Raw genomic sequence first — 13,078 nt, 5'->3', positions numbered from 1 at the left:
CAACTCCAGTTTAGCTGTACAGATACAATATACTAGAAAGGCTTTCCTTTGCTATCCATCTTCAGACCCTTACTCTGCAAACAACCACAAAAGTTCAGACAAACAAAGAGCAGAGGAGTAGATAAAGCAACCTAGCTCCTAGGTTTTAAGTACACCAGGCTGTAGACACATGACTAACAGGACAAAGTCTGCAACTCCTACCCGATACTCCACGGAAGTCTAATAGTCTTACCAGATAATGCTAGACTTTATTAACTGACTCCAATTCACTAGTGTGGCAAGGCAACTTCCAGCTTTCCTTTGGAGCCAGCTCAGACTCCCTGCTTTCTCAGAGCTAGACATTGGATCTGAAGGGAGTCCGATACTAGACAGTGCTCAGGAGAGGCCCGGTGATCCACAGCCCCGGGTCTGGCAAGAGCTTCCTGAAAGTCCCCCACCCAATTCCTACACAAATCGATCTAGCTTTAAATGAACCTCAGGTAGTTAAAGGTTCACCAATCCCTATAGGACAAAAATATGGAAATAACTCACAGATAAGAGCACTAAGGTACCACAGATGCTAGCAGAGAACGTGTTTCAGAACATTAGAAGCTCACTTCCAATGCACGGACAGAAAAGGGGTCCTCACCCAAAACACACCTGATAGGAAGATCAAAACATCTCACATGCTCCCCTAAAACCAGACGAATAAACGCCATTGGTTGTGTTGTACCGGACCATATTATGATTCTCATTGCTGCTCAAATCCTAAGTGGAACAAAAACATAGGAATGGTTCTATTCAAAAGAATAGCCCCCCTCCCCCATTTATCTTCCTCAAAAGAAGTTAATTCATCATACTTGGTATTTATGAACTACAGGAACTACTAATTTTAGAAGAGATGGACGCCCACATTTATTTCGCAGGGGCAAACCGTAGGCAGGTTAGCAGGCCTGGAGATATGTCCCTTAACTCCTCCTAAAAGCAGAACAGATATGACCTACTCGTCACCGGGAAACCCTTCAGGGTAGCTGTGCGCCCTACACATTTTAAATAGCTTCCAATCCCCTGGCAGGTGAAGCCACTACATTTAAGTGAGCTTTAAAAATTTGGGAGATGGAAGAAGAAGAATGAACAATTCCTAACTAACTCGATAAACCTTAAGTGGAATCACAAGGCAATCAAAATTACGCACCGTGGTCAAAACCAAGAAACATATCTATGCCAAAAATACATAAAACACACACCCAGTGTAGTGATCAAAATTACCCTACTACTTACAAGTGTAAAAATACTGCCAAGAACAGTCACTCTCCCTAATGTCTGGCAATTGTAGACCTCACTCCAATCATCTCGCAAGTCTAGACACAACCCAAACATACTCCAGGAAGTAAAGCTAGCGTCCACAAAATAGACTACTCACCCTATAAAGGGGATTAACAGACTGAAGACGACCATTGCGCTCAAGTCTAGATGCCAACATCTGCATTTAGACAGGCCCATTACAAAGTTTTCTAGAGTACCTCGAAGGCAACACAGTGACTAATATCCATCTTCAGTGCTGATAAAATATTTGTGGAATCCACACAACTCAGAAATTAACACAAGTAGAAAAGGCACACACTAGATGTGAATAAGACACCTGTCCAGCACACCTTGAACAAATCAATTGAACCAAACCTATCAGCCACTCAAACCCCACCACACTCAGTAATCTAAGAACCAGCCAACATTGTACAATACCTCTTTCAGCAACCATGAACCAACTGAAAGCACAATATTCTTGCCACCAGCCTATGGATCAACTGGCTAGGCACAGAGGTTCCCCCAGAATTTTATGAACCAGCTGACCTTGATCCATGTATTTGACATAATAGACCATCCCACCATCATACCCACCCTGGAGTCTCGAAATAGACCCAGCAGCAAGGTCTTTCATGGATTCTCCTCTTACCATTCCAACCAACACTAGTTTGTTGACATAGGCACCTCCATGTCGAAAAAAGATTCACATCACCTGCAGAGTCTCCCAGGGTTCCACACTTACTGCCACCTTTTTTTTAATAAACATTTTTATTGATATTTGGTGGAACAAACAGTTGGACACATTTTATCATTGATGAATGGTGTATATAGTTGACACAACAGGGCGTACAGCAGTGTACTAGTAGATACATCACAGTATGCGGTAGGCACACCGACTACATCTCGTGGGTCAGTGGTATATAGTTCATCACAGCACCAGTCTTATCTTGGGTCGCATCAGTCACTCTTACTGCCATCTTCAACCTTTACATGGAGCTGGTTGGTACTTTAGTCACAGATAACCGCACCAAGATTCTCCAATATCCCAATGACATAACTACTTGAAACTCATCTGCTTTAGATATCTAATGCGACAAACACTAATTTAGGTCACCCAAAACAAAACAGTTCAAACCTGGATAATACATGAACCTTGATGGCCTTGACACCCAACATTCACTAAAAGCCATGTCACATGGATTTACCCAGAACACCAAACTCACCCGCAAGGAACATTATGCCCCAAAAAAAGCAAAAAACATTGAAGGTGGCCTGGTACCAGCACTCTCTTCTAAAAGAAAGAGAAACAGTTTATTTTGGAAAGCGACTTCAGAACTGCTGTTCAAGCCCATGTACTCTGACACCTAGATGGTCGTAATGTCCTTTTCCAGATTCCTCGCCTGGCACAGCATCCCTTAGGGGTATCCCATACGCTACAGTATGTCTCACCTCGGTCTGGAATATGATCACACCACTCATGCCAATGGAACTTTAATGGCTTCACTTGCAGTCCCTCCCGATCTTCAAAAACTAGACGTACAATTTACAAAATCATCACGACCAGCACCCCGCTTATCTCACAAAAACTCACCATGTACGGTGGTTCTCAGCACACCCTGAGCAAGGAGGCCATGATTGCAGACTAAGAAGTAAAAGTAAAAACGAGACAGCTGGCCTTTTTCCATCTATACACCTAGTATCTGAAATAACATCATGCCACCCCAATGCGGCTCCAATTTAGGAAGGAGTTGAAGACTAATGTTTTTAAAGAATACTACATCACAATGCATTACCCTTCCACAACCCAGCATGGGTAACCCATGTTTATGCTAGTCTTTGACCAGGTACAGCAGACATAGGTTTGCACTATAAACATGCAATATACTAAACACATTCATTAAACCAATACAGAACATTGCAACACATAGGATAACCCTTTACAACCACTTTAAAACAGCCAGGTATTCCAGAACCCCGTGAGCAAGCCAACTGTGCTGGACATTCCTCTACAGAACCATGCAAAAAAGACCCTGCTGGGTCACATTGTAATTTACCGACCCAATATTCAATTGGCAAATGGAGCCAGACACGTGACATCCAATGACAGCCAACTGGGCCCAGAGTCTGAAACCACTCCATTTACAATCATAAACTGGAATCCCCTATACTAGCCAAGTAGGGTAATGTAGAGGATCAGCAGACCTCTGAATAAATCATCATGCCCAACTCCCTTTGGGCCACAGATATAATGCTCATCTAGCATCAAACACCCCCCAGACCCGAACTACTACTTCACAAGTCTGACGTAATTGAGTACTCTATAATAGGCCATTGACTAGCCACAAACACCCCTTGAATCGGAGAGTTTGAACACACTGCCTCTCACCTGGGAGTGGAGGCACACTGTGCGTCATGAGCAGGTCCATTTCTTCTTCCTCACTGCCGGAGCCTGTGGACAGTGGGGACGCCATATTTCTCCAAGATGAATCCACGTCTGCTGTCTGTAATGTCTGCAGCAATACTCAAGACCTGATAAGATTGCACGGCGAGCTAGGGTTCGTTCTCCTGGGGGGGGCGACTTTTGTTGCCAGGCTGAAAGAAGGGTCGAACAAGTTAGGAAAAGTTCCACTCAAAGAAAAAAAAAACGAACATAAAAAAAAAAACACCCGATACTGACTCCAAGTTGCCAGCTACCAAAGCGGACGGATGTCATCCCTTAAGTCAAACTGAAAAGGATGTTGCCATCTCAAATAAGTGGTATAGATTGCCGACCTGGGCCTTGGCTGAGGTGGCTGTCATCTCAAAATGTTGATTGGGAGTCGTCTCATGAGGCTTGTCAGTCTCTAATAAACGCTTGCTGGCCATAGGGCAATTTCAGTGTTAACTTGCATGAGATTTCCAGAGGGGACTAAAATCTTAGGAGTAGTATACTTGGGTGGTGTAAGTGATATGAAGGGGGCCTTCTTTGCGATAAAAGTTACTGTAATCGTTAAGAAGGCTGGAAGACCTGCATGGGTTTCTCACATGGCCTTAAAAGTCCATTGTCGGCTGAAGGTCAGTGAAGTCAGACAACTGAAAAGGGAGATGATGGGGGAATAAAGTGCTATGGTTATGCCCCAAAATAGAGCATTTAGCCGAAGACGATGGAGAAAATGTTTGGTAGTATCACCACTGCCCTGTTGTGTGAAGTAGGGAGTCTCCAATGTGGAGAGTCAGAATCCTCAGTGGTGGAAGTTGATAGGTTGTGTAGGAGACATGGTACGAGTAGTGTCAATATACACTACTTTCCATTCTAGTGTGGATACAGTGAGTGTATGGCGGCGGTATAGCCTTTCTCAACAACGGCTGGTGCTAGCATCTGCTTACCACATGATTTTTGGGGAGGCATCTACTTTTTTTGTCACCTGGCCGGGGGAAATAATTATTTGAGAGGACTTTTGGTGATACTATTACATAAAACTCAAAAGCCCCGGACGTCACAATTGGCGAGGTCAGTACGAGGCACTTTAAGCACTAGTTAATATAGGGTTCACAGCTGGCGGGGGGGGGGGGGAGAGAGAGAATACATCTTTGAGAGGACATTTTGTGATACTATTCAATAAAACTCAAAAACCCCACACGTCAGAATTGGAGAGGTTCGTGCGAGGCACTTATACGTGAACTATTTAATACATGGTTTACTTCTGTGGGGTACTCAGATTGGTTTGCAAAACTACGGAATGGGGCGGGCACCTTTCCTCAAAGGTTTTTTCCGATTTAGAGGATTTGGGTGTTGGGACGCCCTGTGGCAGAGCGGCTCCCTTTGGGGTGTCACTCTCTGTGGAAAGATGCACGTTGGGAGTATAAGGCAGCTATATGACAAAGACAGTTTGGAGTGGAGTGGGTCACCAAGGAGTGGGTTCCTTTAAAGGGGGCGGGGGGGTAATTGTGAATGGATACTGTGATTAATATTTCTTTATACTGACGGGGGTGCTCCTCTTGATGGGAGGTGTGTTTGAATGTGAGGGGGTTCTTTGTTCTCGGGTCTCTCCTGGGGGGGTTGGACACGTCAGTGCGGTACTGGCCCTGCAGGGGGCGCCCAGCAGCTCAATGTGTGTAGGCGGTTTGGGGTGGGTGGGGGCTCTCCTGGCAAGCCTTCCGTTTAGCTGGAGAGGAGGCATGGTCCTCTGGGGGGGGTAGGAAGGGAGGACTTCCTCCAGTGACTGAGGCCTGTCACCACCCCTCCCCTCTCGGGACTCCCCCACACACTCACACCCCCGCGGCCGCCATTTTGTCCCCCCGGATCTGCTGACAGGTGCGCCTCATGTCACCACAGCCCTGCCCTCGGTCACTGCTGACCCCCCGGCCCCGAGTCCTCACGGCGGCGGAGGCACCTCAAGTAACCCCAGGAGGTGCTCCGCTCCCGTACCCCTCAATTGTAGTCCCAGTATCCCCACTCCCAGGTCGGTCAGTGTCCCACGGGAGTCTGCCCTGCCACCTTCCGGTGCCCCCTTCATTGTCCCAGGTCTCACTTCTGTCACCCACCCCCGGGCCTCATCCACCTCAGCCCCGGTGCCTCGCTGCAGGGTCTCACTCCCTAACATCCCCCCACCTCCGGTACCACCGGAAGAGGTCTCACCTCTCCTGACCCCGGCGTGGCCGCTGGCCGCCCTCCCCGTGCCCGGCACCCCCTGCCCGGTCACCACTTCACCACGGTGTGGTCCCCCCCTCACCTCTTCGTGTCCCGCTCCCTCCTCTGCTCCTCGCCGGCTGATCTTCCTCCTCCTCTTCCTCCCTGACCCCCCCACTATGCCCCTCCCCCCCTCTGTAACCACGGCAACCGCCGCCCGTCACCCTGGAGACCGCCCCCTCCCTGCACAGAGCGCGCGCTCTCAGTCGGACATCCCATAATAGTCACCCCGGGCATCCCATAATACTCTCCCGGCTCTGGACATCCCATAATATTCAACACAGGAGGGAGGGGTCAGAAGGGTCAGCCTCGGGCATCCCATAATACTCATGCACTCCAGGACATCCCATAATACTAACACAGCAGCCTGGGGTGTGGGGGTGGGCTGAGGAAAGACTACTCCACCCTCTCGGCATCCCATAATATTCAACACACATAAGCGTGGGCACTCCAGGATATCCCATAATACTGACAGACAGGCGAGCCCCAGGACATCCTATTATATTCATACAGGAGCATGGGAACCTCAGGCTCACACACAGAAAGATGATGGACCCTAGGACTTCAGGTAATACCAAGGAAGAAGGGACACCCGGGGCATCCCACAATAGAAATAAAGTACCATGTACTACCCATACCAATACAAGAAAAGTCTGGGGTACCACGGATCTCCGATAATGCCCATACATTAAAGCATGGGACTTCACAGGTCAAGGCATATCTCTAATTTATGCATTTTACATTTGAATGTAGTGCTGTAGAACCATAGGTCAGGTGGGTATTAGAAGCACGAACATCTTATAATGCTGACAAGAGAGAATGGATCTGGGCTTCCCTGGACATCATTTGATGCTTACTTGCAGCAGCAAGGGAATGAAAGGGCTTCCCATCATATTCACACTCCAGAGGCTGGGTACCCGGGCAAAAACGTGGGTACTCCACGGAATCCTGCACCACTAACACACAGGAGCCTACGAACACTCAGGACATCCTCTAATACTAACACAGACGAGCATAGGGACCTAGTACACAAAATACTACAATACTCTCGCACACACATACACACAGCAGTATGGGAACCTTATGGCAACACATAGGAGAAAATATTTACACACAGGTGCTTTGGGTACCACTGAACATCACACAGCACTCTCCCAAAGGAGCAGAGCGGCGTCCCCAAACGCATCCCATAATGAGCACAGGAGTCGAAGCACACAAGGACGTTCCCTATTCAAACAATGGAGCATAAGCAGCCCAGGATATCCTTTAACAGAAAGGTATACGTACACCCACTACTTTAGAAGAACAACTTGGACCCAATGTGTGTTTCCTTAGCAAACTTATGAAAAGAGCAGCCTTTTGCCAGATCTCAGAATTCATAGAAGAAAATGAACTTCTCTCAGACTGGCAAACAGGATTCTACCCAGGGAGCAGGGCCGGACTGGCCGTAAAGGGCACCAGGGGTTTTCCTGGGTGGCCAGAAGGGTGGGGACCGGTTTTTGACCCGTGGGGGGCCGGTTTTGCAGCAGTGCTGCAATATCCTCCCCTGTGATAATGGCAGCAGTGCTTCCCCGGGCTGGTCAAGCGGAATTGCCAGGGCTGGTTCCTGTTCCCAGTCTGGCTGTGCCTGGGCGCAAGACAGAATCTGCCCTAATTGCAATTTGGGCCAGCTGCAAAAACAGTTGTCAAAATGCTGTCGATGCATTACTACTCTGGAACTTTCGGTAGCTTCTGACACAGTTCACCATGACACAATTACTTCTTAGACAGAAAGCAGCTGGAATAGATGGCATCACCCTTGTTTGGATTTTCTCATCTCTGCTAACCAAATAGATCATAGCAGATTCACACACCACTTTTCCTCTTCAAATACTTACTGTGCTAAAACGTGAGTTCCATAAGTACCTATCACCTCACCTCAAGTCTTTAACATATACATAAAACCATTACTAAATGCCATCAACAGTTTCAAACTTACCTGCTACAAATATGCAGATGATACACAGATAATTCTTGAACTGGAAAACCATAAGGACCTAAAAACATCAACACTTCGACATACAATAATTGATGACTTGGAATCACCTCAAGCTACATGCTTCAAAAATTGAAATACTGACCTGCAGTGACTGAGAAAACTATGGGCCTTTATCTTTCTGGCCAAAGGAACTGGGATCACTGCCAAAAATTGCCACAAACATAACACAATCTTGGAATTTTCTTTAACTCCACACGTTCCATGAATACATAAGTGGAGAGTCTTGTCCCAATCAACCTTCTACACAATGAATACATTTAGACACATCTTTCAACATCTTGTATTTGTACAAAAAATACAAGCAACATCACTCATCCTCTCAAAACTTGCTAACAGACTATCCCACAGCACTTCACTCTCAACTGTCAGGCGGCTGCAAACAATACAAAACCCAACATCAAGGCTACTTCTAAAAGTGAACATACAACCCCACATCTCTCCAGTCCTGAAAGGCACTACACTCACTCTCAATAGCATAACGTTTCTGTTTTAAACTACTGTGTACAACTCATAGAGCTATTAATGGCAAAGGGCCAACATTGATTCAAGTAAAAATCATAAAATATTCCCAACCCAGGAACTTTCATTCCAGACTGACATCTCACCCAATAAGTCCTAATTATCGGAAGAACACCATTGGCGGCATCATTTTCTCTGTGCAAGGAGCAAAACTGTGTAGGTCCCTACCTGCAAACATCAGAGTCACTGAGAATCACCTAGTGTTCAGAAGTAGGGTTAAGACGTGGTTAATCACAATGTAATCAAACAATGAATAAACACATTCTTATTTCCTGCCTACAGAAAGATTTCTTCAAGGAGCCTCTAAGTTTAAGTAAGTGTTAAATCAGCAGACTTCCTTAACAAACCCTCATATCAGGAAGAACCACACCCTCTAGAAACTCAACACCAATGCATGTTTCTCAAACACATAACCTTATGATCAATGTAAACCTTATTGATTGCCCACTCCTCAAAATCTCAATAGACATAGCTAACAGCCCACTGTACAGATATACTAACATAATTCTCTACCCCACATTGAAAACAAGTACAAAGTGAAACAAGTTCAGTAATGTTCAACATCTATGTAGGAAAGAACAGAGAGTATCAATGCCGTCAACAGGCAAACAGAACAACCTAATGCGGACCAACTTATTTCACCTGCCCACAGGTAATCAAATGTCAGCCTTTGTTTCTGCTCTTTATACTTCCTCACATTGCATCCTACCTCAACATTCCAAAAAACCCTTGATTAGAGCTAGAGGTTTTTCTGTCTCCTGCCTTTCAACTTGCATGATTCTCCCCTTAAACTCCATTCTCTCCATGCCATAGTACCTCTAAGTGTATCATACTCTTTCGCACGTCAACTACAATTCCTAGGTAAGTGTTTACTCCCTCCATGCTAGAAGTGTCTCTCTGTGGGACTTCTACCCAAGCGTAGGCACTTGCATAGAATATGCACAGGTGCAATTCCCTAAAAGCCTGATTTAGTGTCAGGTACTGTGTCTCAAATGTGACTGATATCCTACCGGCCTTCTTGCCTGTGTCATAGTATTTAATGCACTTGTAATAAGTAGGATTAGATACTCGGGCAGTTGTACTAAGCCGAGTGGGATATCTGTTACAAAAAAGTACCTGTCCGCCAAACGTTATATCAGGTCCAAGGACTCTACTCGTGAAAAATTGTGGAATATTGTGAAGTTCATTTCAACAGTTTGTCCCCAAAATGGGATTGCTTGAGTAACAATCAATGCACCAGAACAGGGTCTGCAAGTTTAGCTCAGTGTTTTGTGAGACCCTGTTACCTGCTCATATTGCTGAGGTTGTGCAACACTAGCAAGTGTTCTCATGGCAATGCTTTCATCAGTGGCGCTGTAGACGCGAGACCATGGTGGCAGCTTCACTCACAAATTAGGCCACAGTAGGTGAGTATGACACCAGATCTGTTCAGCGGGCGCCAATCCTGGCAAATGCAGTCTCCAAACTGGGATCCAAAGAGCGCTTCTTGCACGCAATTTTGGGCAACCATCCGAGACTGCACGGGGTGCTCATCTTGTATGGTATGGCCTCCAGGCTAGGACCAGGCTTGCGCTTCAGTGATGATGGCAGCTACTCTCCTGGATTCACCCGGGATCAGGCAGCAACAGCATTAGGCCTTCAGGTAAAATAGAGGGTGCTGAACAGCACATAGTTACTTCTTTGATTTCTGTACACGACCCAAAGTGGGGACCAAAATGAGAGACCCCAAACTAAATGGGTCAAGTCTGGCTTCATTCCCACGGGTAGTCAGCAACTTCAAGGTGCTCGCATGCTGGCAAATAGTGGGTTACTTCTCATAGACAGTCTTGTCCTGTAGGGCCAGTCACTCTTCTTCCCCCCGCCTCCAAGCTGGGAGGCATGCTTCTAAGAGCTAGGCAGACCTTCAGCTTCTCCAGCAAGTCGTGTACTCTTAAGGTAATGTCCATTCACCTCTGGAAGACTGGCTGCCAAGCAGACACCAGCCCTGGTCACATAGCAGTCCTTCAAGTACTCTTTGGGGTCATGAATAACTTGGCACTGAAATAAAGTAGGCTGGCTTAGATGATACTTTTATACACATTTTCCACACAGGAGATGTGGAACCACTTTCAAAAGGTTTCAGTACCTCAGACACAGCCTTTGTGCAAGGAGATGGCTTTCATACCAGATAGAAATGAGAATGCCTCCAAACAGTAGTGTCACAAGGACACAATTAAGTTTAAGATGTCTGCACCTGGTTGTCATCAGCCTTTCTCAAGCAGAAAGGCGGAACAGACAAGGCCTTACTCAGAAACCTTCTCATCTTGAACAACATAAACTGCATTCCCACCACATGCCTCTACCATCTGATAGCACTGCTCTGAAAGAAACAATCAGCAGCCTTTTGCTACCAATGTCCTCATTGAATTTTCTTCCAGCAGCCCCGTCTCCATCCTCCCTCCGATAAGAGTCTGGATTCCCAGCCAGAGGAATGAAGTCAGTACACTTCTGCCCTCTGGGGAAGCCGTACCACCCACAATGTGCCATGGTAGACCAGGGGTACACCCAAAATGGATCCCACAGGTCCCAGTACTCAGACTCATAACAGACACATAGACCTACTCTCATACATGTGTACACACTTACTCCACATCACATACTCGACAAGCACACAGAACTCAGTACAAGGTTCTTGGGTTTCCATAACAGTGGAGCTTACATAAGAGGGGTAAGTAGAACCTCCTCTTCCTAGAAGAATGTCTTGTGACACTGCTGATCAGTAGGCTGCTACCTTCCCTTTATGTGATTCAGCCAGAGCATGGGCAGTAGTCCTACTTCCAGTATGAGGGCACACTTTGTGTGCCACTCCAGGTCACAGAACAGGTTCTGGACCTTGCGTTACCTGGGGCAGGACTGGGCCTCTGAACACACCCAGATTGAGGTGATGCCAGGGTACCAGTTTCACATGTAATTGGCACTCAGGACAGGGGAACAAGACCATTTACCATGCAGGGGACATTCTCATCTATCATTTCAACATACACATAGGATCGTGGTGTATAAAGGAGATGCCATGGACTTATGCATCTGTGCTGCCTTTTTTTGGGGTACCGGGGCACAGGGGCAGTCAGTGGTAGCTGCGCAGTATCTTACATGGGTCTGTGATTTTCCACTGGTGCTGCATGGTCACAAAACTGGTGCATTTCAATTGGATAGCCAAGAGAATCCTTTTAAGGTAATGAGAACAAGTAGTTAAGGTTCACTCCAGAAAGATTTTCTGATGAGCCTGGCAATAGCATCGGAAATGCTGTGATTGCTGAGTACCAAGGCCTCCCAGTCCTGATACCCCATGTCTCTTTCTTACACCACTTTATTCTTACAGGTTCATTGGTGGTTTCTCCATTGTCACTGTTTTTCTATCTTTCTCTTCCTTTCTTGTTCTCCTTTTTCTATCTGTACCATGCCTTGGGACAAAGTCTGATGATAAAAAATAAGTTCTGGTTCCCAAAAATAAGTGCCTGTGCCCACAAGCATACATTGCATACAGCATATATTGTGCTCTGAAAGAGAGGGATAGAAACTCATATTTAGAAACTGATATTTAGAATTACATAGTAAAAACCCTTCAAATGCCAATATCCAGTCAGAACTCCACTTTGTATAAAGAAATGGACTTTCTCAACAAATAAATACAACAGAACAACTAAAATTAAGTTATACATATGAATACAGTAAGCACCTTCTGCTTACTAGATACAAACCCAAACGTTATTACAGCCATTAGCAGTACATTGCCCCTGGACTTAGACTCTGTAGGTTAGCAAAAAGGAGTCATTTTCTGGGAGGAATTTAGCAATAGAGAATTCTTTGCCCGAATTTGTTTTTTAATTATGAAAGAAAGCTCTCTCTTCCCTTCCTTTACACAAGAGGGTTTGATTGGTTCAGAGGAGCTATTTAAATTCTTTTCAACATACTTCTATGAAAAAATAAGTAAAATTACTCGAACATTTGGACTTGGGCGAAATGAAGTAGCAGAAGAACAAGATATTTTGCCCAGTATAGGGTCAACATTATCAAGGTTTGAGTATTTGACAACTGAAATGGTGAAACCATCTGTTTTAGCCATTAAATCCGGATCGACATTGGACCCTTGTTCTGCCTCCTGCTCTCTTATGGCCACATTTGTTTTTGTTCCAGTGATGATGAATTTATGAAATGCTAGCCTTAATACATCAACGTGTTTGCAAATATAGAGGGATGCACAGATCCAGCCATACTTTAAAAACTTCTGCAGAGCCTCAGCAATTGAGTAATTTTAGGCCTATTTCACAACTCCCCTTCCAAGTGAACATTCTGAAAAGGGAAGTTGATAGACAAGACAACTTCAAACACACATTAAAGCTAATAATGTTCTTGATAAGACTCAAGTAGGCTTTCAGCCTATGCATAGTACAGAAACTGCTCTGCTAACAGTACTCAACGACCTAAGAATGCTCTTGCATAAAGGCCATAGTGCTGCATTGGTACTATTGGATCTCAGAACTGCCTTCGATACAGAATCTCATACTGTCTTGATACGAAGATTATGT

The 13,078-nt window shown here is 45.6% G+C and overlaps 1 protein-coding gene across 5 annotated transcripts in view; it reads right to left on the bottom strand.

Moving 5' to 3' along the window:
• The window catches only part of CHD4 (chromodomain helicase DNA binding protein 4), a 65,437-nt gene extending 59,358 nt beyond the window's left edge, over window positions 1–6,079 (bottom strand). For 4 of the 5 annotated variants that reach the window (XM_085619808.1, XM_085619811.1, XM_085619810.1 and 1 more), the window contains exons 1-2: window positions 5,997–6,079; window positions 3,671–3,876 (exon numbers count right to left, since the gene is read on the bottom strand). In XM_085619808.1, coding sequence (XP_085475934.1) covers window positions 3,671–3,755 — 85 coding nt within the window. In that variant the 5' untranslated portion in view covers window positions 3,756–3,876; window positions 5,997–6,079. Of the gene's footprint in view, window positions 1–3,670; window positions 3,877–5,902; window positions 5,924–5,996 lie in introns of those variants that run through there. The other variant, XM_085619809.1, reaches the window with a different exon arrangement.
• Between the last annotated feature and the right edge of the window lie 6,999 nt (window positions 6,080–13,078).

This window comes from Triturus cristatus, chromosome 7 (genome assembly GCF_964204655.1).
Source record: "Triturus cristatus chromosome 7, aTriCri1.1, whole genome shotgun sequence".
In the NCBI taxonomy this organism is placed as follows: domain Eukaryota; kingdom Metazoa; phylum Chordata; class Amphibia; order Caudata; family Salamandridae; genus Triturus; species Triturus cristatus.
Note: the sequence above shows the minus strand (reverse complement) of the source record. Positions and strands in the feature narration are given on the sequence as shown.